Raw genomic sequence first — 26892 nt, forward strand, 5'->3', positions numbered from 1 at the left:
CTCATCATTCCTATCACCCATCTCCTGCCACTTATGACTGCAGGACTGTAACTTTGTTGCTCGTATCCTTACGCTTTATATTGATATTGATTGTTTCCTGATTGCTTATTTGTACCCTAGGACTATCATTAAGTGTCGTACTTTTTGATTCTTGACGAATGTATCTCATCTTTTTAGGTACACTGAGAGCTTCTGCACCACAGACAAATTCCTTATGTGTCCAATCACACTTGGCCAATAAAGAATTCTATTTCCTCCTCCTCCTCCTCCTCCTCCTCCTCCTCCTCCTCCTCCTCCTCCTCCTCCTCCTCCTCCTCCTCCTCCTCCTCCTCCGCCTCCTCCACCAATTTATCAAGCCTGCAATTTTATGTTCAGGATAGAAATTTAAATTCTGTATTTTAATTTTTATGTTCAGAATAGGAGAAAACTTTTAAACTTCTTTGTCCAGAATGGGACAACTCGTCGCTGGACAATTCTCTATGGGACAATTCAACAATTCAATTTAATATTTTTTTTAAAAAAAAAATGGTGTCCTTTAATGATTCTATTCAACTATGTCTTCAATATTCGTATAATTAGTGTTACTTGTTGAGTTGGCCTGGGCAGGTTGGCCTGGGCAGTGAGTTGGCCATGGCAACTTGCCATAGACCCTCTGTGTCAAGCTGTATACCACCTTGTCAACAGCTCCAGTTCAGTGGTGGGATTCAAATTATTTTACTACTGGTTCTGTGGGCGTGGATTGGTGGGCGTGGCAGGGGAAGCATACTGTAAAATCCCCATTTCCTCCCAATCAGCTGGGACTTGGGAAGCAGAGAATAGATGGGGGCATGGCCAGCCAGAGGTGGTATTTACCGGTTCTCCGAACTACTCAACATTTCCGCTACCGGTTCTCCAGAACTGGTCAGAACCTGCTGAATACCACCTCTGCTCCAGTCGCAAATATCAGCCTGAGGGAATGAATGAAGGGCGACTAAGAGAAACTATGACCCTGTAAAGCAAGAGTTAAGGACTCGCTATCAATCCCTTCTGTCAATCCCTAAGCCCTTCATGGTATTGGATCTGGGTACTTGAGAGACCGCCTGCTGCCAATTACCTCCCAAAGACCCATTAGATCACACAGAGTAGGCCTCCTCCGGGTTCCGTCTACCAGCCAATGTCATCTGGCTACTACCCGGGGGAGGGCCTTCTCTGTGGCGGCTCCGGCCCTTTGGAACGAGCTCCCCGCAGAGATTAGGACCCTCACCTCTCTCCAGGCCTTCCGAAAAGCTGTTAAAACCTGGCTGTGTCGGCAGGCCTGGGGTCGATGAGTTCCCTTCCCCTCTCGAATCGTGTGGCTGTTGGTTGTTTTTTAAATGCCCTGTACTTTTGTAGTTTCTGTGTTTTTCCCTTCCCCTCCTTCGGGTTTGTGCGCCACCCTGAGTCCCGCAGGGAATAGGGCAGCATATAAATAAAATGAAACTCAAACTCAATCGGAGGACAACACAATAAAAGACTCCAGAGTTCCTGTAAGAATAAATGATACCTCACATCCTCGCCGTCTTCAAGCATTGAGAGACAGATTGTGCACTTCTCATCAGTATCTGACTCTTCCCCTTCTTCCTTTTCTGTCTTGTCTTCCTGCGGCCATCGCTGTCGGCAAAGACACACACAGACACAAAAACAGTGTCACAACAAACGCTACTCAAATGAAAGGTAGCAAGGCGGAGAGGTCAGGGGTGGGCTTCAAAAAATTTAGCAATGGGTTCTCTGCCAGGTTGCTGTGTGGGTTTGGCCACAATGAGTGGGGCCATGGGGTGTGACAGGCAGTACTCATCCTCCTGCACTCCCCTGGACGTGGCCTAGTTGGCCTCATGCACCATGGTGGGAGGGGATGTTTTTGTCCTTCTCAGATTTCCTTGATCCTCTGGGAGGGTGAAAATGGCCTCCCACAGGCTCCAGAGGCCCCCTACCCCAAGAGGCCACAAACGGGCCCATTTCCGGACTTCTGGAACTCCCGGGAGGCCTGCTTTTTGTGTACTGAGAATGCTTCTCACCAAGGGGGGGGGATGGAGGAGGCAAGGTGCATCCATTAGCCACCCTTCCCCTAAGAAATGGGTGAATTACAAACTAGAACTGGTCCCATCCTTCTGTAGAATTTTCAGTGTAAATTCTTCTCCAACCACCTAATGTAGTGGAACCGTAATTGTGAACCACTAGGCTGCTGCGGATTCGCACGGATTCAAGCGATCTTCTAGCTAAGGATCTGCCCAGTTCGGCGAACCTGCAAAGCCCACCCCTGGCTGGCCCCGCCCACCCCACCCTGGCCCACCACTTCCCTCCCTGAGCCTCCACACGGCCCCTGTATTACCTGGCATCCCAAACAGGCTGTGTGGGGACTCCTGGAGGGAAGGGGTGGGGCAGGGCAGGGTGGGTGGGGCCAGCCAGGGGTGGGCTTGACCAGCCAGGGGTGGGCTTTGCGGGTTCGCCAAACTGGGCAGATCCTTAGCTAGAAGATCGCTTGAATCCGTGCGAATCCGCAGCTGCCAAGAGGTTCACAATTACGGTTCCACTATATTAGGTGGTTGGAGAAGAATTTACACTGAGAATTCTACAGAAGGATGAGACCCGTTCTAGTTTGCAATTCAACCATTTCTTAGGGGAAGGGTGGCTAATGGATGCAACTTGCCTCCTCCCCCCCCCCCCCGCCTCGGTGAGAAGCATTCTCAGTACACACTTTCACCGGTTCCCTGCTAAAGGCATCCACTGAATCTCTGGAAGATTGGACTTTTAAGAGACATTGATTTTAAGAAGTTTTTTTTTAATTCTCCTCTGGTCTGTGCAAGCTGTTAGCTTTCCCTGACTTTCCAAATCGCCCAGTTTTGCATATATCACCACAAGGAACAAATAGAAATTTTTTTCTCTGCCCTTCAGAGGGAATCCAGTATGGAATGGATGGACAGGCAGACAGATGGATGGAAGTAAGGATGGATGGATGGATAAGGGAGGGAGGGGGGAGGAAGCGACAGGTAGAAAAGGAAGGGAGGGCGCGAAAGAAGGAGGGAGGGAGAAAGGAAGGAAGGTGGGAGAGAGGGAGGGTAGGAGAGAAGGGAAGGAAGGAAAAAAAATAACTAGAGAAAGAGAGAAGGAAGGAAAGAAAGAAACAAAGAGGGAGGGAGGAGGGATGGAGGGAAGGAAGAAGGGAAGGAAGGAAAGAGGGAGGGAGGGAAAGAGGGAGGGAAACAAGGAATGAAAGAAAAAGAAAGAGAGAGAGAGAAGGAAGGAAGGAAAGGAAGGAAAGAAAGAAAGAAAGAAAGAAAGAAAATTGTTTAAGCCCTTCAATGGTATTAATAAAATCTAAATGACCTTCCCATTGGGGAAATCAACCAAATCAAGATGGCAGCTGGCCATATCACTGAAGCTCTGCTCCTTTTTATATGCCCCAAAGCCCCAAGGCCTACAAGAATTTTTTCGATATGTCTATAGATTCCCCAAAACAGTTTTTCCTCACTCTTGAGAATTTTAAGATCTCGTCCCCCATGCTGACAATTGAAGTCCACGTATCTTATAACGTGGCCAAGGTTGAGAAAGATTGCTCTAGGGGATTTTAAAATCTACTCTAGACTCTAGAAAGAGTGCAGAGAAGAGCAAGAAAGAGGTTTATGGGACTGGATGCTAAAACATATGAAGAACGGTTGCAGGAACTGGGTATGTCTAGTTTAATGAAAAGAAGGACCAGGGGAGACATGATAGCAGTCTTCCAATATCTCAGGGGTTGCCACAAAGAAGAGGGAGTCAAGCTATTCTCCAAAGAACCTGAGGGTAGAACAAGAAGCAATGGGTGGAAACTAATCAAGGAGTGAAGCAACTTAGAATTGAGGAGAAATTTCCTGACATTTAGAACAATTAATCAGTGGAACAGCTTGCCTCCAGAAGTTGTGAATGCTCCAACATTGGAAGTTTTTAAGAAGATGTTGAATAGCCATTTGTCTGAAATGGTATACGGTTTCCTGCCTAAGCAGAAGGTTGGACTAGAAGACCTCCAAGGTCCCTTCCAACTCTGTTATTCTATTCTATTCTAAAATGGCTTGGAAAACAAATTTAACTTTGTTCCCTAAAACTTTACATCATCATTTTGGTACTTCTGCATGGACAGAAATGGTGCTTAAATCAATATCAATTAAAATAAGGGAAAGAGTGGATATATGTAGGAGCACAGCGTATCAATAACAGACTGAAAGTATTGGCAAGGGGGTAGCACATTTGGGACGTATTTACCTACAAGGTGTTTTTGTGTGAAAATGCAAAAGTTTTAGAAAAAAGACCTTTTAATTGAAGTAGGGAAAATAATTAAGTGAGATGTTACACTACTAGATCTTAGATGACACTTGATATCTGGTTTTGAAGGAGCAAATGAAAAAACGTGGCATTCAAAAATAGATTACGTTTTTGCTACTGTTTCCTAAACAACTTCCAACCAGCGTTTGGAAGTCAGCAATTAATCTTTCAATATTAGTCTGGATTCAGCAATGTTTGCAAATAATCCTAATGGAAAAGGTGAAGGGGGGGGGGTGGAATTGGGTTTCACCGAAGCTCATTTTCTAACCATTTAGCACAGCTTTATGAATAATGGATACATAAGAAGTAATCTATGTTCCCCATTTGTTCCTTGTAAAAGAAAAATGAACATTGGAACATTGCATAGGTACAGATACTATATATCACAGAAGTGAGTACACCCCTCACATTTTGTAACTATTTAAGCACCGTATTTTTTGGAGTATAAGATGCTCCGAAGTATAAGACGCACCTAGCTTTTGGGGAGGAAAACAAGGGGGGGGGAGTCTGCTTCTGCTTCCCAGCAATTTGCCTCCTTGCAACAAACAGCAAACAGTACAGACAATATACGCTGCTTGTAGTGTTACATTTCAGTCTATCCTTGTACAGATGCTGTTAAAATTGATTTGCTTTCTGGATGTATAGTTATTCTCTGCTATTTAAAAGAGGATACAATAGCACCGGGCCTCTTCAGATCAAGCATTTATTTTAAAAAGCTTCTTCATTTTGTTAAGCTGTCTAGAACAATAATAAAGCAGTCTTTAAAATATAAGTCTAATAATTTGCACATTCTATAAGAATTTATAGTTATTGACTTACTTTCTTGCAGCAAACAGCCTGATTAGCACAAGAAAAAAAAATCTGCTTCTGCCTCCCAGCAATTTGCCTCCTGGAGCGAACAGCAAGTTTCACTTTCAGTTTAATCGAGCCTCCCGATAATCAGCTGTTTCAGGCTGCAGGGATTGCTATAGCCTATTGCAGCCTCCACAAACCCCATTTTCCCTATTTGCTGCAAGGAGGTAAATTGCTGGGAGGCAGAGGCCAAAGGGTGGGGGACGGTGGGTGGGTGGTGCTACATTCAGTGTATAAGATGCACCCAAATTTTCACCCTCTTTTAGTGGGGGGAAGGTGTGTCTTATACTCCGTAAAATACAGTATATCTTTTCATGTGACAACACTGAAGAAATGACACTTGGCTACAATGTAAAGTAGTGAGTATACAGTTTGTATAACAGTATAAATGTGCTGTCCCTTCAAATTAACGCAACACACAGCCATTAATGTCTAAATTACTGACAACAAAAGTGAGTGCACCCCTAAGTAATAATGTCCAAATGGGGCCCAAAGTGTGAATAGTTTGTGTGGCCACCATTATTTTCCAGCACTGCCTTAACCCTCTGGGGCATGGAGTTCACCAGAGCTTCACAGGTTGCCACTATTTTGAGGGGACGCCATATTTACACTGTTATACAAGCTCTATACTCACTTCTTTACATTGTAGCCAAGTGTCATTTCTTCAATGTTGTCACATGAAAAGATATACTTAAATATTTACAAAAGGTAAGGGTGTGTGTGCTCACTTCGGTGATATACTGTAGTCCTTGACTTACTAACCATTTGTTGAAGAGCCGAGGTGGCGCAGTGGTTAGAGTGCACTACTGCAGGCCACTTCAGCTGACTGTTATCTGCAGTTCAGCGGTTCTAATCTCACCGGCTCAAGATTGACTCAGCTTTCCATCCTTCCGAGGTGGGTGAAATGAGGACCCAGACTCTGGGGGCGATATGCTGACTCTGTAAACCGCTTAGAGAGGGCTGAAAGCCCTATGAAGCGGTATATAAGTCTAACTACTATTGCTATTGCTATTGCTATTGTTTGGTGAAATTACAACAGCGCGGAAAAAAGTGACTTATGACCATGTTTCACCCATACAACCATTGTAGCATCCCCATAGTCACATGATCAACATTTGGATGCTTGGCAACTGACTCATATTTATGACGGTTGCAATGTCGTGGGGGGGGGGTTATGTGATCCCCTTTTGCAACCTCCTGACGAGCAAAGTCAACGGGGAAACCAGATTCACTTAACAACTGTACTGCTAGCTTAACAACTGCAGCGATTCACTTAGCAATGGGGCACAAAAGGTGGTAAAAGGGGGCAAAACTCACTTAACAATCGCCTCGCTTAGCGATGGAAATTTTGGGCTCAATTGTGGTTGTAAGTAAAGGACATTATATTTAAAATTTCTATTGTGCAATATCTAAACGATTTCATGTACTTAAGCCCTCTGGTGATGCATAGATTAAAATGCCATATTGCAGGCTCACTCTGCCCGCTGCCAGGAATTCGATCCTGACCGACTCAAGGTTGACTCAGCCTTCCATCCTTCCAAGGACAGTAAAATGAGGACCCAGATTGATGGTGACTCTATAAACCATTTAGAGAAGGCTGTAAAAACCTCTGAAGCAGTATATACCATATTTTTCGGAGTATAAGACACACATTTCCCCCAAAAAAGAGGGTGAAGATCTGGGTGCATCTTATACACTGAATACAGCATTTTTGGCCTCTTGAAACCCCGCCCCCTTTGCAAAAATGGATGTGCAGAAGGTTTGGGAGGCCTGCAAGGTGTTCTCCCAGGCCGTTTTTTTGCTCGTTTTTGCCTCCCAGCCTTGCCACACTTTACAAGCCTATGCATGCCTTGTTTTTTGCAAAACAAAATGAGCCTGTTTTGGGGGGGAAATGGGCCAGTTTTTGCCCGTTCCCCCTGCCCCCAGGAGCACTCTACAACCCTCCCAAAGCCTATGCATGTCCTACTTTTTTGCAAAAAAAAATGGGCCTGTTTTCACACACACAAAAAAAGGGCCATTTTTTGCTCGTTTTTGCCCCACCCCAGCCCCCAGGATCATTTTGCAGGTCTCTCAAACTCTCTGCATGCCCTGTGCAGAGGGTTTGGGAGGCCTGCAGAGTGCAAAAATGTTTTTTTGAAAAAAATTACCTCTTCAAAATCTTGGTGCCTCTTATACTCCTGTGCGTCTTATAGTCCGAAAAATACGGTAGGTGCTATGGCTATTTAAGTTTTATAGTAAAGTTAATAGTAAAATCTTTGTAGCAGAGCCCCTCTAACTCCCTGGGAATTCTGCCTGCATGCAAAGGTGTGAAGGAAGGGGAACATGAAGGGAAGCATTAAGAGGACAATGAAAGCAAACACGATTTAAATTTGAAGAACAACGGAAAGGTGATGGCTTTGGGCCAAATCAAGTGACAAACAGAACACGGTGGAGTTTTAAAGTTACATTTATAAGGTTGCTGGCCAATCTCTGTTTGGGATGTCCCGTCAGCCTCTCTTCCAATGCTTACCTTCTTGTATTTGTGTGGGAAAGTGCACCGTTCGATGGTGTTTTGCACAGCTCCTCTACTCACACTTCCCAACCTGTCTTCTAGCTGCAACAACTCCTGGATCAAAAACGACAGAAACAAAATAGCGTCAAAGAGCTTCTGTCTACAATAAACTTGCTTAGCCAGCTATTTCTGTGACTTTTCCATCTGACACCCCATCCCCATCCAAAAATGTATATATTTTTCATCCAAAGCTCATTAAGGGGAAAGAATATGCCCTTCATCAGAAATCTCATCATTTCTTTTTTTTAAAAAAAAATTAAAATATATGTTTTACTAGTAGCTGGATGCCCATGCTTTGCAACAAAAGTATGTGATCGGGCTATGCAGGAGAAATTTGGTTCACAATCCATTGGCTCAGTAGTAGTCGGAGAGTAAAACACATAAGGGAATATCGCTCTCGCCACCTTGAGTCCAGAAGCAGTTCCATAGGTGGAAGTCGTAGACGTTTTGGTGAGGTACCAATATTTAGTACGGTAAGGAGCCCCAGGCTGCTCTTGAGTATAGGAGTGGAACCTCCACCAGTTTGAACTGAGGTAATAGAATGTGATGCAACTGCAGTTAGAACAGAGTTCTTTTCAAGTGGGCAGGGGGAGTAAAATGTTTAACTCCTTAGCATCAGAGCGTGTTAATATAAGGCAACTGGCAGTTGGAACAGAGTTATTTTCAGGTGGGGAGGGGGAGTAGAATGTTTAACTCCTTAGCATCAGAGCGTGTTAATTTAAGGCAACTGGCAGTTGGAACAGAGTTCTTTTCAGGTGGGGAGGGGGAGTAGAACTCCTTAGCATCAGAGCTTGTTAATTACTGTATAAGAAATACTAATGATCTGATGGTCATTTCAAAAAATCCTTTCTTTGGGGGCACCTAGAAGCCAAGAGGAACATAAGGAATATACATGCCAAATTTCAAGTTTGTAGGCTTTACGGTTCTGGAGATTTCGTAATGAATGAGTGGTTCTTCACTTTTATACATATAGAGATTGGTACATTTTTTCATTGAAACATTAAAAAATCCATTTCTATCTGAACAGCGTGTTGTCTGGGCATACTTAATTTTAAGTAAGGGTACAACAATAACCATCATCATACTAATCTTAATAAACATATCAATACTAATCATAAAATAATAAAACAGTTTGTTCACCTTGCAATATTTTCAGTACAAATTTTTATTATCTCTTTGAATTCTTTTTAAATTCTACCCTCTGTTTTTGTTAGTTGGCCATTGGTAAAACATATCCCATGTTAAGAAGCATTCTGTTTCTTCCTTTTCTTTTATCTTAAGTGTCAATCTATCCATCTCGGTGCATTCTAATATTTTTTTTATTACACTTTCATCTGTCGAGACCTCATCATTTTTTCCCACTGTTGTGCAAATACTATTCTTGCTGCTGTTACTAACATGTAAAATTAAATAGGTATTGCCTTTATTATACTGTTCTGGTTGTATCCCCAGCAGAAATATTTCTGGTTTCAAATCTATGTGTTGGTTTATCATTTTTTTAAGCCAAGTATGTCTTTTAGTCTAGTATTTTATATTATATTTGCCTTTGGACATGTCCACTACATATGGTAATATGAACCTGGTATCTGATTACACTTCCAACATTTAGCTGATAAGTTTTCAAACAAATCTCATAATTTCATGCAAACTTCTTAACTCTTCCCAAAGAAATGTTAATTTGGTCTCCTTCTCCAGCCTGGGTCTTCAGAAATCCAACAAGCAAACCAACAGCTTGGAAATCTGGGAGCTGTAGTCAAACCCTTTGGGGAGAAGCCATGTTTGAGATGGTGCATCATTCTAGACGAGGGGTGTTCAACCTTGGCAACTTTAATACTTGTGGACTTTAACTCCCAAAACTCTGGCTGGGGAATTCTGGGAGTTGAAGTCCACAAGTATTAAAGTGGTCAAGTTTGAACATCCCTGCTGTCAGGCCTGGATTTATATTCCTTTTAGAATTTTGGCCTGCCACACTTTCTCTTATTTCATTATGCTGTTTCATTAGTATAGTTGATGGGAGGGGGGAATAGACAGGAGTAGGATTGTGGAATGTATTGTTGTCATTCTTTTCTAGAAGCCAATCTCCACACTTTTACACTTGACCGGAAGCAGCTGGGTGTGGATGCCAGCGTGGAAGAAGAAGATTGGACCATGTGATGGATTATGGGTGTGGGGACAAGATCATGAACTTTTAACTGGGTGGGATTCTGATGTAATTTCCAGAATTGGGATTTTACACAGATGTGCTAAGATGTCTGATTTATTAAATTGGAACTTTAAGGATCGTTTTGCCTTGGACTCTGATTTAATTCTGCATGATACTTGGAATGCTGACATCTGCCAGAGGTGGATTTTACATTTTGTTACCACCAGTTCGCCCTCCTGCATGGGCCCTTCCGCACATGCGCCCACCCTTCCTGCATATGCTTTGCTTGCATGAGCGTCTTCTGCCCGTGCTCCCAGCCTCAAAAACGTGCCTAAATAGGACGGCATAGAGCCGGGGCAGGTGGAATTTCCGCTACCGGTTTGGGCGAACCAGTCTGAACCGGCTGAATACCACTTCTGGTCCCTGCACTGAAACATGTAATTGATGGGCAATCACCCAATAGATGCGAAAATGGTTTCTGGAACTCACCTCATGACTTTCTCGCACGGCAGATGTGTGCCGATTTGGATTCAGTCCCTGAAGAGCAAGCAGCTGAAACTGAGGGTAATTTCTGATTTCGTGGACAACCTGCGAAGCGACGGAGAGAAGCAACATTGAGGGGGTCAGCTTCCTTCTCACATGCAGCTTCCTTCTCACATGCATGGCTTGATGGGTGTGGTGTGGCTTGGGGTGTGTGACAGGGGAAGGATACTGCAAAATCCCCATTCCCTCCACACTCCTGGGGCCAGCCAGAGGTGGTATTTACTGGTTCTCTGATCTACTCAAAATTTCTGCTACCGCTTCTCCAGAACCTGTCAGAACCTGCTGAATTTCACCCCTGATTTTGGGATTGTTATCATATTTCAGAGAGTTTGGCATGAGAATGGAATCTTTCCACTGGAATACAATCTGGATCTTTTCCCTTGCAAGCTATGGAATTTCGAAGATGTTAGTGCAGCGTTCCTGACATCAAACTGCTTATGCTAACATACCCAGAAGTGGGTTGCTGCAGGTTAGCACGGGTTCGGGTGATCCTCTAACTAAGCAACTGCTTAGTTTTGCGAACCCGCAAACCCCACCCCTGGCTGGCCTCTCCCATCCCTCCCATGAGTCTCCATGCAGCCCATTTGGTGCCAGGTGAGTACAGGGCCTGCAGGGAGGCTCGGGGAGGGTGAAAAATGGGCCTCCAGGAAGTTCTGGATGGCCTCCGGAGCACAAGGAAGCTGTTTTCGCCCTCCTGGAGACTCGGGGAAAGTCTCCAGAGCCCGGGGAGGGTGAAAAGCCCCCACACACGCACCATGGTGCATGAGGCCAACTAGGCCACGCCCACCATGGCCATGCCCACCTAGCAACTGGGCAGTGAACCCCTTGCTAAAATGTTTGAAGCCCACCCCTGAACATACCCCTTGACTTACCATTTGTGTTGAGGATGTATTCTGGGGAAAATGATGCATCCTTTGTGGAGCTAAATAATGCTGATAATGTTGAGGAACTGGCCTGACCTGGAACTGGTTGTGACTGAGACCAGCATCGACACTCAGATCCCTAGAAGGACAAAAATGAAAATCAGTTGAAGTTTGAGTTTGCTTTATTGTCATTGTACACCTTGTACAACGAAATTAAATGCCGTCTTCGATGCACATCCTACATGAGAAAACTATAAAAATAAAACAAAAACACACCTCCTTCCCACTCTACACATTTGAACTGAAAACCCCTGCTACTGCATTAATATTGCCCTGTACGGTAGAATTCAATATAGTTATTGTTCTGGGATCGAAGCCTATTTGTCCTGGTTTTTATTGTCCTGTACGGGTTGCCGGATGGTAATAGTTTAAAAAAAAAGAGGGTGCCCAGGATGAGATGGATCTTTAAGAACTTTTGAACTTTCTTACGGCATTGGGAGATATAAAGCTTTTCCAAGGAGGGGAAGCTCCAGCCCTATGGAATGAGCTGCCCCCAGAGATCCGGGCCCTGCCCACTCTCATGGCCTTTCGCAAAGCCATTAAAACCTGGCTTTTCCGGCAGGCCTGGGGCTGTTGACCCCTTGATTGAGGTCCAGCCCCCTTTCGATTGGGTGTTTGTTGTGTTCCTTTTTAACTTTGTTGTGTCCCATTGTTTTTTAAAAAATCTTTTTAATTTCTTTTTTCATTTCTGTAAGCCGCCCGGAGTCCCTCGGGATTCGGCGGCATAGAAATTCAATAAATGAATGAATGAATGAATGAGAGAGCAACCCATGATTCTCTGGGCAATGGCATTAACCCTCTGGAGTGCTGTCCTATCTGCCACTTTGCAATTGGCAACCAGACACAGGTGCAGTAAGTTAAGAATCAGTGGTGGGATTCAAATAATTTAACAACCGGTTCTCTGCCCTAATGACCAGCTGCGTAGGCGGGGCTCGGTGGTCATGTGACCATGTGGGCCTGGCCAACTCAACGTCACTCACACCGATGAGCGCTGCTTCGCCTTAGGTGTTACAATGTAATAAGTGTTAATGGAGAGGCAGTTTCTGTAAGCAGGGCAATAAAGATCAGGCTAGAAACAACACCAGAATGTTTCCTTCCTGCCTTCCTTACAGGATTAGCCCTGTAAAGTGGGGAAAAACAAAAGGAGATTTCTTCCAACCGCCGGTTCTCTGAACCTCTTAGAAAGTTAAGAACCGGTTCTCCCGAATAGGTGCGAACCGGCTGAATCTCACCACTGGTTAAGATACTCCCTATGGTGCAGCGGTAGAAGGTCACCAGCAGTTTTTCATTCAGTGGTTGTTTCCTGAGAAGTCTCAGGGAGTATCATCTCTGCTGGGCCCTTTTGACCAGGGCTGCAATCTGAGCTCCCCAGGTGAGGTCCTCTTTTATGAGAACACTCAGAAACTTAAAACTGGCCATTTGCTCCACTCGGTCTCCATTGATAAGCAAGAGCTGGATGTCTGATCTGTTCCTTCCATAGTCCACTAGAAGCTCCTTGGGTCTTATTGGTGTTAAGGACCAAGTTATTGTCTTCACACTACGAAAGCAACCGGTCCATCTCAATTACCTTCTTTGTCAGATCTTTCTTTTTTTCCCCAAAGTTTTTTATTTTTTTTAATACAACTTCACACATATTACAGAAACAAACTCTTGACTGGATCTTCAAATTATTTTCTTCCATTATTTTCTATTTTTTTTCTTTTTTTTATTGAAAATTTTAGGAAAAAAACCTTTTACAAATGTTTACCTCCCCACCCACTCTCCCTACCCAACCTCCCCCCCAACCTCCCCCCCCCCCCGACTTCCCAGAACCAATACAGGGTATAAATCTTTAACAAAGATGTTCTAAAATAAACTTTAAAAAAGTTGGTATCATCTTTCATTTGAGCTTTAACTCCTCTTAACTAGGCTAAGTCTAAACAGGTTATATCATTCCTTGTTTCTTCAGTCGTAAACTATCTGGAATTTCTTAGTCCCATATTTATTTTGAATATAGTCAATCCATTTTCTATTTTTTCTTAGTACATAAACAATATCTTCAATTGCCCCTTCAAAAAATTGCACCAAATTTTCATTTCATATTTCTCTAATGGTCTGTTTTATTATAAACCATATATATCCTCTAGTTATGTTTTGACATAAGAGAGCATTTCTTTCCATTTTTTTCTACAATTAATAATATACTATATTTTCTTTATTTCTTAATTAGCTGCATAACAATACAATCATACCAATATTCCCTTTAATCTACTAATTCTACTCTTTTTCCTCATCTTCCTCTTTTATCCATTTTCTCTTGGGCTCTCACGAATTCCGCTTTTAATCATTTTTCATCTTCTCCCCTTTCTGCTAACTTCTTCGTTTTCTTTTTCCTGTTTTTATGGTTGTGGTATCTTTTCTTCAGAATATTCATTTTTATTATTCTGGTACCTTTCTCCAGGGTTTTCCCTGTTCCCCTCCCTCCCTTACTATCTTGTGGTTTCTTTTTTGGGGGGAAGGGGGTCTCCCCCTTTATCAGATCTTCCAAACAGCTCTTCCATGTAGGCAAAAAAAGGTTATTAGAAAAAAAAATCCTATTGAGAACAGATCATCTAAAGTGTCTGTTTTGTTGTTCAAGTGTTGTTGTTTTTGTTGAGTGACTGATAAATGAACTCTGGGAGCGTGGAACAAATTCACCTTCAGCTGAATTATTCATTAGGAGGCAGCAAAAAAAAAATATTTCATGCGCAGGTATATCAAAAGCCAGGCCTCGGAGACAATTTATTATATAAACTGCATTAAATGTACAAATCGGTTGTCCTTTTTCTTCTAATTACTTTCTTCCTTGTTTGATGCATGGTCTTTCAACGTTTCTAAGTACGATAATAGTTCGATCGGTTTAACAAGCCTTTGGGTGCACCGTGTATCTGTGTGTGTGTGTGTGTTTTTTTTTGTACAACACAGGCTAACACAGAGATGCGTACCAAAAACCCCAGACCCCTTAGGCTAATTGCAAAGGGATAAATAAACAGATGACAAAAGAGATGTTTTTCTTCAGTGGAAGAAGCACATTTGTAATATAAAAACCTCGCTTGTACAAATATTCCCTTTTTCTTGTTCTTTTTCCAACTGCCCCAATTTGGCTTCTGTGGGGAAAGGATACAGAGAGCAAAAATCCATGAGATCAGGTGTATGCAATCCTGAAATGGATGGCATTTTCAGCCTGTTTGGATTTGAGGGGGCATTGAGGGATTTTTGAGCAGCTCTGCAAATCCCCCCTCCTCCCACCGCCACCAAATTTTGAGAGTGACCCCACTTTCCATACACCTGTCTCGGAGTGATTCCTTCTGTAGGGACTTTTGGGGAACAGAAAGAATTAAGAGTGGAAGAGGAGAAAGGAAAAGTGTGAGAGAGTATTCAAAGAGCATAGAAGGAACAAACAGACAAAAGTAATTCCTCTTTTGTTAAGTATATCTCCTTTTGGAGACTAGAGTTGGGGAGCAGAAGGTAGCAAGGGATGTGCCGCTGAATAGTCACACTATCAATCACAGCCGCCGAAGTTAAAACAAGGATAACTTTACTTGCATTAACAAAAATAAAGTAGGATAAACATTCTCCAAAACAAGTGATAAGTAGTCTTGAATTATATACACCGTCTATGATACAACACGTTGGTTTACAGAAACTCAACAGGTAGACAGGTAACTAACATACAGAGTAGCCACCATCCAATATACAGCATTCAACTCCAACAACAAGCATGGAGAACATACAGGAACAACCAGGAACAACCAGTAGTAGTTCCTACTCCCTCTTATGGCTGATTAAAGCAACCGCATCCAATCCCATCTCACTTGAGCATTTAAAGTGACGGATACATTATTTCAATCATGGGATAGATAGATAGATAGATAGATAGATAGATAGATAGATAGATAGATAGATAGATAGATATAGAGAGGGATAGATGATTGATAGATAGATAGATAGATAGATAGATAGATAGACAGATAGATATAGAGAGGGATAGATAGATAGATAGATAGATAGATAGATAGATAGATAGATAGATAGATAGATATAGAGAGGGATAGATAGATAGATAGATAGATAGATAGATAGATAGATAGATAGATAGATAGATAGATAGATAGATAGATAGATAGATATAGAGAGGGATAGATAGATAGATAGATAGATAGATAGATAGATAGATAGATAGATAGATAGATAGATAGATAGATGATAGATGATAGATAGATAGATAGATAGATAGATGATAGATGATAGATGATAGATGATAGATGATAGATAGATAGATAGATAGATAGAGATAGATAGATAGATAGATAGATAGATAGATAAGATAATAGATAGATAGATAGATAGATAGATAGATAGATAGATAGACAGACAGACAGACAGATAGAGAAAGAGAGAGAGAGAGGGATAGATAGATAGATAGATAGATAGATAGATAGATAGATAGATAGATAGATAGATGGATGGATGGATGGATGGATGGATGGATGGATGGATGGATGGATGGATGGATGGATAGATGATAGATAGATAGATAGATAGATAGATAGATAGATAGATAGATGATAAAGGTGGCGAGAAAGAGACAACAGATAGATAGATAGATAGATAGAGAGAGAGAGAGAGAGAGAGACAGACAGACAGACAGACAGACATAGATACATAGAGAGGGAGGGAGGGAGGGAGGGGAGAGAGAGAGAGAGAGAGAGAGAGAGAGAGAGAGAGAGAGAGAGAGAGAGAGAGAGAGAGAGAGAGAGATTGTCAACCCAAGACTAGGATTACATCCCTAACATTCTCCCCCTTGGATTGCCAATGTGTATACACATACCTCACATTCTTAGTCCATAGTCATCACAACACTTTTTGTGTGTTATAGCACCTTGTGCCTTAGTGAAACTACGCCATTGTTATCCTTTTTAAACAAAGAAGGATCAGCCGTACCAGCCTTAAGCCCTATTTTAGTCAATGCTTTAACTATACAATGATTCCACTCGAATCCTGATTGCTTCAAGCTATAAAGACTCTTTTTCAATCTCCAGAAATCAGTGGTTTCTTCGGCTTTCAACCCCAATGGCCTTTTCATGTATATAGTATGCTGTAGCGGTGCATGCAGATATGCAGTTTCCACATCCAAATGGTACACTACATACTTCTGCTTCGCTGCCCATACTAATGCTGCATGCAATGTGGTTGCTTTCAAACTAGGAGCAAAAACTTCGTCGTAGTCACTAGGTGACTGATCAAATCCCTGAGCAACCAACCTACCTTTATACGTTACAGTCCCACCCACTCCAGTTTTAAGTTTATCTATCCATTTGCAGCCTATTGCGTGGTTACCTGAAGGTAATTGAGCTTTTTCAAACACTCCTAGATCCTGCAATGACTTAAATTCCCTATCCATTGCAGATTGCCATACTTTTTGATCCTGAATGGGATATGTAGTCATTTCATGGTAGGTAGCAGGCACCTTGTCCACCTGACATGCAATAGATGCCTGATATCTGTCAGGTGGGCGAGTTACTCGAGTCGAACGTCTGGGTAACTCAGGGCTTATAGGTGGACTATCCTATTGAACGTCCTCCTGCTTTATTACCTCCTCCTCCTGAGTAGACACCTTCCCTTTCCTCACTTGATTGTGGTATTTCTGTCCTATTCTCATGGTCTACTTGGGTGTCAATGACTACTTCATCCTTGGTTTCTAGTCTATTCCACCCAACATTTTCTAGAAATTTAGCGTTAGCACTATGAAACACCTTAGTTGTGCCTTGCTCCCAAAACCTATATGATCTGTGGTTAAGAGTTATAACCCATGAATATTAATTGTCGAGCTTGATGTTGTCCCTTTAGTCTAACTTGTGCGGGAATATGAACCCATGCAGGAGCTCCGAACGTGTGTAGGTAGCTAAGGTCAGGTTTCTTGCCATGCCATCTAGTAAATGGTAATTCACCAGTAGATGCATTAACTACATTGTTAAGAATATGGTTACCACACATCATTGCCTCCCCCCCATAGTTTGTCCGGTAAACCTGACTCTGACAACATTGTCCGTACCATTGCCTGTAATGACTGTCCTTTCCGTTTCACAAACGCATTATGTTGTGGCCTATAAGGAGCGGCATATTTATGCTCAATTTTAGTTTGCTTAACCATAGTTTGAAAACACTGGTTTATAAATTCGGTTCCATTATCAGTTACAATGGTAACTACTTTAAGTTTTGCTTTCTTCTCAGCAAATTTCATCCAGTTATAAAATTGCTGGAACGTTTCTGTTTTATCCTTTAGTAAATAGCAGAAACCATATCTAGAATAGTGGTCCATAATACTTAATACATAACAAGCACCTCCAATACTTTGTTTCATAGGACCAATTAAATCGGCAAATACAACCTCTAAAGGTTTCTTAGTTTTAAAACCGTTTAGCCTCTTTGCAGGAGTAGCCTTACTTTTTTCCTTATTGCAAACATTACAGTTTAAATATTTATTACATGGCTTTAATTTGACTCCTTCTGCTAATTTAGCAGTGTGGAAAGTTATCACCCAGTCCTCTCCCAGAAAAATGAAATATCCTAGGAAATATTGAAAAGGCAGAATATTATATTTCCCTGGATGTGAAAAGGAAGAAACATGTTTTAAGAGAGAATAGCTCCCTGTAGCTTCCTGCCCCCACCCACTTTGTCAATGGGCCATTAAGAAGGCCAAGCCAGTCCCTTTACATAATAAAGAGTTCTCCCCTTCAGCTCCAGGGGGATGGGATTAAGGCATGATAATATTGGCCCTTTACCCAACCGGCCACATGGCATCTGAGAACTCAACCAAACCTGGATTCAAAACGCAGCCTAGAGAGTTGCCCCTGCATGGGCCCATGGGAGTCTGACAACCAATCAGAATACAAGCTCAAGATCAAAGGCCAGAGAGGGCATGATACCAAGGACTCAGCATCTTAGTCCTTCCTTCTCTTTTCTCCACCCAACATTGAAGCACGTGATCACCTTTTCTGTTCAGGGCTCAAGCCATGTGGCCCTGTCCACCAATAAACCATCTTTCCAAGCAGCCTCCATGTCTCCAGTGTCTTTTTCCCCACTTGGAGCCGAACCCAGGAGGACATTTCTTTCAACAGCTGTTTCCTGTAATGCTTTAAAATTAATATGCCCCAGATGCCTATGGAACAAATGTACACATTCATCATGCGGTTTAACATTTGTATACACTGAATTAACTACACGTGCATCAGGCATTACATCCCTAACATCCTTCCTCATTCCCTTTCTTTTCTTTCCTTTCTTCATTCTCTTTCCTTCCCTTTTCCTTCCTTCCTTTCCTCCTCCCTCCCTTCCATTCTTCCCTCCCTTCTTTCCTTCCCTTTTCCTTACTTCCTTCTTTCTCCTCCTTCCCTCCCTCCCTTCCTTCTTTCCTTCACTTTTTCTTTCTTCCTTCCTTCCTACCCACCCTCCATTTTCCTTCCTTCCTTCTTTCTCCTCCTTCCCTTCCTTCCTCTCCTTCCCTCCCTCCCTCCCCTTCCTTCTTTCCTTCCCTTTTTCTTCCTTCCTTCCCCTCTTTCCTTTCTTTCCTTTTCCTTCCTTCCTTCCTTCCTTCCTTCCTTCTTTCTCCTCCTTACCACCCTCCCTCCCTTTCCTTCTTCCCTACCTCCATTTTTTCTTCCTTTCCCTTTTCCTTCCTTCCTTCCTTCCTTCCTTCCTTCCTACTTTCCTTCCCTCACTCCCTTCCTTCTTTCTCCTCTTTCCCTCCCCCTTCCCTTACTTTTTTCTTCCTTTCTTCCTTACCACCCTCCCTCCCTCCCTTTTCCTTCCTTCCTTTCTTCTTTCTCTTCCTTCCCTCCCTTCCCTTCTTCCCTCCCTTCTTTCCTTCCCTTTTTCTTCCTTCCTTACTTCTTTCTCCTCCCTCCCTTCCTTCTTTCCTTCCTTTGCTTTTCCTTCCTTCCTTCCTGCCCTCCCTCCCTTTTCCTTCCTTCCTTCCTTTCTCCTCCTTACTACCCTCTCTCCCTTCCCTTCTTCCCTTCCTCCCTTCATTCTTTCTTCCTTTCCCTTCCTTTCTTTCTTCCTGCTTTCCTTCCCTCCCTCCCTTCTCCTCCCTTCCTTCTTTCTCCTCCTTCCCTCTCTCCCATCCCTTTTTCTCTCCCTTCTTCCTCCCTCCTTTCTTTCTTTCCTTCCCTCCCCCCCCCTTCCTTCCTGCTCTCTCTCCCTTTTCCTGCCTTCCTGCCTTCTGGTTTCAAGCCAGTGTTTTTTTCCTCACTCTTCTATTACTGGCTCCCTTTCAGTGCTGTTATCTCTTTAAACGACTCCTTAGGAAGCACTAGGCCCCCAACTCTGCAAAGGGTAATCCCAGCCAGCTGAGATGGAGGGCAATCCCCACCCAAACCACCCTCACCCCCACTTAGAATTGCCAAGTGCATTTCCCAAGGCTTTTGCAGCCACCCACTCAAGATCATTTCTTTTCACAGACCATATTCCCCGGTTTCTAAGGTGGTGGGTTCAGTTCAATCCCATTGCTAACACGGGAGTGAAATGTCTTGCTGTTTTTCTGGGTGGAAGGAACAAGAACCCTGGGAGCCGAGTGAGTCATCCCAAGGGCAGATTCGGTGCGCGACTGTTAGGTACAATTAACCCCAGGATCTCTCAGAGCAGCGGCAGGAGAGGAGAAGGGGAAACGGTGAAAAGGGCAGACCCAGCGATGTTGCTCGCCATGATCCCGAGAAGGCGGGGGTGGCTATCTTCCAAGAGCCCTGCAATGGAGGCCCCAGGACTTTGCAGATTTGACAATAAGCTACAGAAAGGCATTTCATTTCCAGGCAGAAATGGGGAATTCGGCATGAAACAAATGCAAACTCTTGAGATAATCAAAAGGCAGAAAATCAACCTCTTTCCTTCAACCTTGCCTTGCTTTCTCCCTTATCAAAAGGGACGGGGTTCACCTTTGGGGGGCAGGGAACCAACTGTGAAATGCTATGTGACTTTTAAGGTGCTATGCATGTTGATGCTACTTAACTTATAAAAAAATCATGCACACAAACACATATAGCTACCTACACGCATGCATCCATGCATGAATACATCCATGCATGCATACATATATACTATATGTATGATTTTTAGCTTAGACAGATAGCAGATAGATAGATAGATAGATAGATAGATAGATAGATAGATGGATGGATGGATGGATGGATGGGTGGGTGGGTGGGTGGGTGGGTGGGTGGGTGGGTGGGTGGGTGGGTGGGTGGGTGGGTGGATGGATGGATGGATGGATGTGTGTGAGAGAGACAGACCGACAGACAGACAGAGAATAAAGAACATCATATTAAAAGATGGAGAAAGGGGATCGTCAAGCAAGGAAGAACATTAGAGGAGAACATTGGCTACTATCAGAAACAGACACTGATAATCACTTATTTTTAGCCAATTAGCCAATGACAAAGCCAAGAAGGTGGCTTCCTTCCAGCAGTTTAAAGAGCAGGAAGGAGAAGGAGGAAGAGAAGAAGAGGAGGAGGAGGGAAGAGGGGAGGAGGAGAGGGAGAGGGGGAGAAGACAAGGGAGAGGAGGAGGAGGAGTTCTATTCCACTCCACTCCATTCCATGTATTCTATTCTATTCTATTCTATTCTACTCTACTCTACTCTACTCTGTTCCATTCCATTCCATTCCATGTATTCTATTCTATTCTGTTCTGTTCTGTTCGATTCGTTTGGATTCCTTTGCCACACATCTCCTTTCATTTTCCCATAGAAGTTTCTAGCTCTCACTCATTGCCCTTAACTGCACCCTTTGGAGAAACTTTTTAACCTGGGTTATCCAAAACGGTACTCCAAATTTGTATGGTCAATGCAAAATAAAATAAAATAATTACTCTCCGTAGTCTGGAAGATATATTTCTGCCTGTTTTATATAGCCACCTCACACAGCTCATTTTCAGTTTGCAATCAAGTATAATTCCAAGTTCTTTTTTTACAGTCACTTCTTCCAAGCCAGGAGGTGCTCTGTTTTACATCTGTGCATTTAATTTCCCTCTCCCAAATGGAGGATTCTGGGTTTATCTTTGGTAAATAATACTATTTTCCTCCTATATCTCTATATCATCCAGGGGTGGCTTCCTGCCAGTTCTAACCTCTTCTATAGAAGAGGTTCCACAAATCTACAGTGCCGTTTAGAACCGGTTCCAGCTCCCTCCCCCCGCCCGTCCGCACATCATCAAGATGAAGAGCGAGAGGAGGAATTCTGGGAGTTGAAGTCCACAAGTCTTAAAGCTGTCAACTTTGAACACCCCTGGGGTTTTTTTTCCCTAAAGGGTTAGGGGTGGAAGGGTCTTGTAACTTGACAGCTTTAAGACTTGCGTGTTTCAAAGTTTCTGAGCCAACATTTTGGTTGCTAAGCAAGAGCATTGTTAAGTGAGTGTCATCACTTTTTACAAGTTGGCCATGCCCACCCAGTCACATGACTGCCAAGCCACTCCCACTTGGTCACATGGCTGGCAAGCCACTCCCACAAAGCAGGCACACCTACAGAAGAGGTTCTAAAAAATTTTGAAACCCACCACTGATATCATCATAACCGTTTTATTTCTATATTCCAGGATTTGTTTGTCAGAAGGTCGCAAAAGGGGATCACACAACCCCGGGACACGGCAATCGTCATAAATATGAGTCAGTTGCCAAGCATCCAAATTTTCAAACAGTGGCGATGCTGCAATTGTGCTGTGAAAAACGGTCATAGATTTTTTTCCCGTTGTCCTTGTAACATCAAACGGTCACTAAATGGGCTGTTGTAAGACGATGACTACCTGTACTTAAGTTCCCCTTAATTGTGTCCTTCAACCATCCTTTGGAGTGGTGGAATCCTCCTTGTAACCTCTTAGTATTTTGCGTACTTCACTGCAGAGCTGATATCCCAATTCTCTTCTGTTTCTTTTCAACGTATTTGAGAGAGCTTTTTTTGGCCGCTTTCAGCCTCTATTTAGCAAAAATCTCAGCTCCGTCTAAGCTTTGGCTTCTAAAGCATATCAACATCTATTCTCTATCCAAGATTCAGCTGAAGATAGGTGATATAGATATAGATATAGATATAGATATAGATATAGATATAGATATAGATATAGATATAGAGGATATAGAGGATATAGAGGATATAGAGGATATAGAGGATATAGAGGATATAGATATAGATATAGATATAGATATAGATATAGATATAGATATAGATATAGATATAGATATAGATATAGATATAGATATAGATATAGATATAGATATAGATATAGATATAGATATAGATATAGATATAGATATAGATATAGATATAGATATAGAAATAGAAATAATATAAATAGAAATAATATAAATATAAATATAAATATAAATATAAATATAAATATAAATATAAATATAAATATAAATATAAATATAAATATAAATATAAATATAAATATAAATATAAATATAAATATAAATATAAATATAAATATAAATATAAATATAAATATAAATATAAATATAAATATAAATATAAATATAAATATAAATATAAATATAAATAAATATAGATATGTGTGTCTGTGTGTGTTGCATTTGTGCTGATAAATAAATAAAGGGAGACTAGTATAGATCTATTTCAAGCTATTTAGCTCTCATCAGCTAGCCATACCCTTACTGGGATTTGAACCTGTGCTGTATTACATATTAGGCAGTGTATTAGCCACTAAGCCACAGGTTCTCCTCCTTTATCAGCTGAGCCACTATGTGTGTGTGTTTTGGGTATGTGTGTGTGTGTGTGTGTATCTCTATCTCTATCTCTATCTCTATCTCTATCTCTATCTCTATCTCTATCTCTATCATCTCTATCTATCTCTATCTCTATTATCTCTATCTCTATCTCTATCTCTATCTCTATCATCTACCGTATTTTCACCCATATAACCCGCCCACGCAGATAACCCGCACACGCATATAACCCGCGGGTTTTCTGGATCGTGTAAAATGTTTCCCGTATACCCCGCCCACGCATATAACCCGCCCACGCAGATAACCCGCACACGCAGATAACCCGCACACGCATATAACCCGCGGCGAGTAAAAGAGAAGGGAAACAGCTGAGATGGGGGGGGAAGAAACGGAGAAAGAAAGAAGCCTGCGCACGCTGGGGAAGAGGAAAGGAACGAAGGAGAAGGAAACAGCTGAGATCGGGGTGGGGGAAGAAACGGAGAAAGAAGCCTGCGCACGCTGGGGAAGAGGAAAGGAACGAAGGAGAAGGAAACAGCTGAGATCGGGGTGGGGGAAGAAACGGAGAAAGAAGCCTGCGCACGCTGGGGAAGAGGAAAGGAACGAAGGAGAAGGAAACAGCTGAGATCGGGGTGGGGGAAGAAACGGAGAAAGAACCCTGCGCACGCTGGGGAAGAGGAAAGGAACGGAGGAGAAGGAAACAGCTGAGATCGGGGTGGGGGAAGAAACGGAGAAAGAAGCAAGCCTCCGATCGTGTAAGCCTCCGATCGTGTAAAATATTTTCTGTATACCCCGCCCACGCATATAACCCGCAGGGGGGCGCTGTGCATGTAGAAACCGCATATAACCCGCGGGTTATATGGGTGAAAATACGGTATATCTATATCTATATCTATATCTAGATTGAGAAAGAAAGAAAAAAAAAGGCAGATAAGAGGCCAGGACAGGAAGTTGAAGTTATGAATCAGCATCTCACTTTGAATGAAACGGCCTGTCCTTCAACGGCTTCCAAATTCAACGCCTTCTACAAAGTCAGCGTAGGTTTCCCATCAGGAAAAAGAGAAGGATGGATTGAGGGACAACTAAAGGACACACGACTTGTCTGGCTGTAGGAAGTTAAAACCCACCCCTCTCCTAGAAAAAATGAAATATCCTGGGAAATATTGAAAAGGCAGAATATTATATTTCCCTGGATCAGAAATGGAGAAACCTGTTTTTAGGCAGGTTTTTACTCACTCTTCACAGCCCCCACCTTTGTCAATGGGCCATTAAAAGGCCTGAGCTAGTCTACTCTACATAGCAAAGGTAGGATCCCTTTTTTCTTCTTCACCCAACATCTGGAAGCATGGGATCCCCCTTTTCTGCCCAGGAGCTCAAGCCACGTGATCCTGTCCGCCATTAAACCATCTTCCCAAGCAGCCTCCATGTTTCCAGTGTCTTTTTTCCCCACTTGGAACTGAACCCAGGTGGGCATTTCTTCCAACACTGCATTGGATGGCTTTCAAGCCCACGTCTCATTGTTTTTAGTTTTCAGAGAAGTTCAGTTAGATAAGACCAAGGAGAGAAGCAACCTAGATAGAACTAAGGAAAACAAATCCTGACAGTGAGAACAATTGATTGGTAGAAGTTGCGGGTTCTCCATCACTGGAGGTTTTTAAGAAGGGAGACTGCAAATGGTCGTAAGTATGGAAACCAGTCCTAAGTTACTTTCTTCAGTGCCCTTGTAACTTTGAACAGTCACTAAATGAACTGCTGTAAGTCGAGGACTTGTGTTTCGATGCTACCTTTCCAGAAGATAGGAACAAAGCCGAAGAAATCTGCCAGAGTGGCAGTGCTGGGTCAAATCACACAAGTTCCATATTTGCATTATTGTGCATTAGCACAACCAATAACACGGAACGTACTATCATATGTGGTGGATGTGCACATCTGCAAAAAAAAATACTGGACAAAAATAAAGGACTAGCTTGAAGAGATTACTGCACATCAAATAGAACTAAAACCAGAGCCATTTCTATTAGGAATAATTAAGGGGAAGTATGAAAAAAAAAATCAAATACCTAATTCTACATGTAATTACGGCAGCAAGAATCTCATATGCACAGAATTGGAAAAATAAACATATACCAACGGAAGATAATGTGATAAAATAAAAATATTGGAATGTGCCGAAATGGACAAGCTCACTAAAGAGCTAAAAGACAAAAGGAAATCCGAATATTACTCTGCATGGGACTTATGGTATAAATGGCTAGAGGAAAGAGGCAAAAAGTAGGAAAGCAGTAAAGAGAAAAAGCTCAAGAAATTACAAAACAAACACAAAACCGCAGAATGAACAAGGGGGAAATACAAGATAAACTGTAGATAAAATAGTATGAAATAAGAAATATAAGAGAATTAAATGTATATAAAGGATATTATGTACGGAATTAATAGAAAAGATATGTAAAACAAAATAGGTAGGTAGGTAGGTAGGTAGGTAGGTAGCAGAGGTGGGTTTCGACCGGTTCGCATCGGTCCCTGCGATCCGGTTGGTCGCCGAACCCGGAAGTAAGTAACTTCCGGGAATGGCGAAGCCCCCCCCCGCGCCCCCGCGCCCCCGCACACCCGCGCCCGCTCCTTACCCGGTTTTTACGAATTCTGCGCTTTCCACGCATGCGCAGAACGCATACAGCGCCTGCGCGATCCTCCAGGAGCAGCTGGAGCATCGCGCAGACGCTAGTACGCATGCGTGCGCTGCGTGCGTGCACGCGCGCGCCGCGTGCATGTGCGAGGACGCCGTGTGCATGCGCGAGGACGCCGCGTGCGTGCGCGAGGACGCAGCCGGCCTCGTTCCAACCGAACCGGTTGGAACGGGGCGAGAAACCCACCCCTGGTAGGTAGGTAGGTAGGTGGGTGGGTGGGTGGGTGGGTGGGTGGGTGGATGGGTGGATGGATGGATGGATGGATAGATGGATAGATGGATAGATGGATAGATGGATAGATGGATAGATGGATAGATGGATAGATGGATAGATAGATGATAAATGAAAGATAGAGATAGATAGATAGATAGATAGATAGATAGATAGATAGATAGATAGATAGATAGATAGATGATATAGGTGGCAAGAAAGAGACAACAGATAGATAGATAGATAGATAGATAGATAGATAGATAGATAGATAGATAGATAGATAGATAGATAGATAGATAGATAGAGTTAGATAAGATATATATGTACAGACAAAGGAAATACAGCAGATATGTAAAAGATGTAAAATATGCTGCAAAGATGATATGATTGTATAAACAAAATTAGAAATAAAAAAAAGTTCTTCCATTATGACATCTGATAAAGTCATAGCGGAAGGGTTAATAATTAAGGTTCGTGCAATCACATCATGACACATGGGCCATTATGTTAAAATCATTGTCCCGTTCATCTAATTCAATGAAAATGTTGAGGAAAATATCCAGAACATGGAGGAAGGTTGAAAGGTAGCTTAGAACATCTTCCAGTCCTAAAAGAAGGACTGACCACGATTTCCAGAAGCAACCTACGCATAGTAGACAGAGCCATGGGGCTAACTTACAGCTCACCGTTTGAAGTTCGATCCTGACCGGCTCATGGGTTTTTTAAAAGAAGTTTTTTTATTAAACACACATTAAAACATTGGACTCTGTGTAACCAGACAATGTCCTTGCCATACATACTAGAATATAAAGTTAAATATTATAACCACCATGCTTATTTACAATTGGTCTGTTCAGTGTTTACAAATATAAGGATATCGTGTGTGTGTGTGTGTGTGTGTGTGTATATATATATATATTATT

The 26892-nt window shown here is 42.5% G+C and overlaps 1 protein-coding gene across 1 annotated transcript in view; it reads right to left on the bottom strand.

The window, feature by feature from the left end:
• RNF165 (ring finger protein 165) overlaps positions 1-26892 on the bottom strand; it is a 40200-nt gene that overhangs the window by 3446 nt on the left and 9862 nt on the right. Inside the window, exons 4-7 of the mRNA XM_032213910.1 lie at positions 11276-11405; positions 10350-10448; positions 7676-7771; positions 1523-1629 (exon numbers count right to left, since the gene is read on the bottom strand). Of these exons, the coding sequence (XP_032069801.1) occupies positions 1523-1629; positions 7676-7771; positions 10350-10448; positions 11276-11405 (432 nt within the window). The remainder of the gene's footprint in view (positions 1-1522; positions 1630-7675; positions 7772-10349; positions 10449-11275; positions 11406-26892) is intronic.

This window comes from Thamnophis elegans, chromosome 3 (genome assembly GCF_009769535.1).
Source record: "Thamnophis elegans isolate rThaEle1 chromosome 3, rThaEle1.pri, whole genome shotgun sequence".
In the NCBI taxonomy this organism is placed as follows: Eukaryota; Metazoa; Chordata; class Lepidosauria; order Squamata; family Colubridae; genus Thamnophis; species Thamnophis elegans.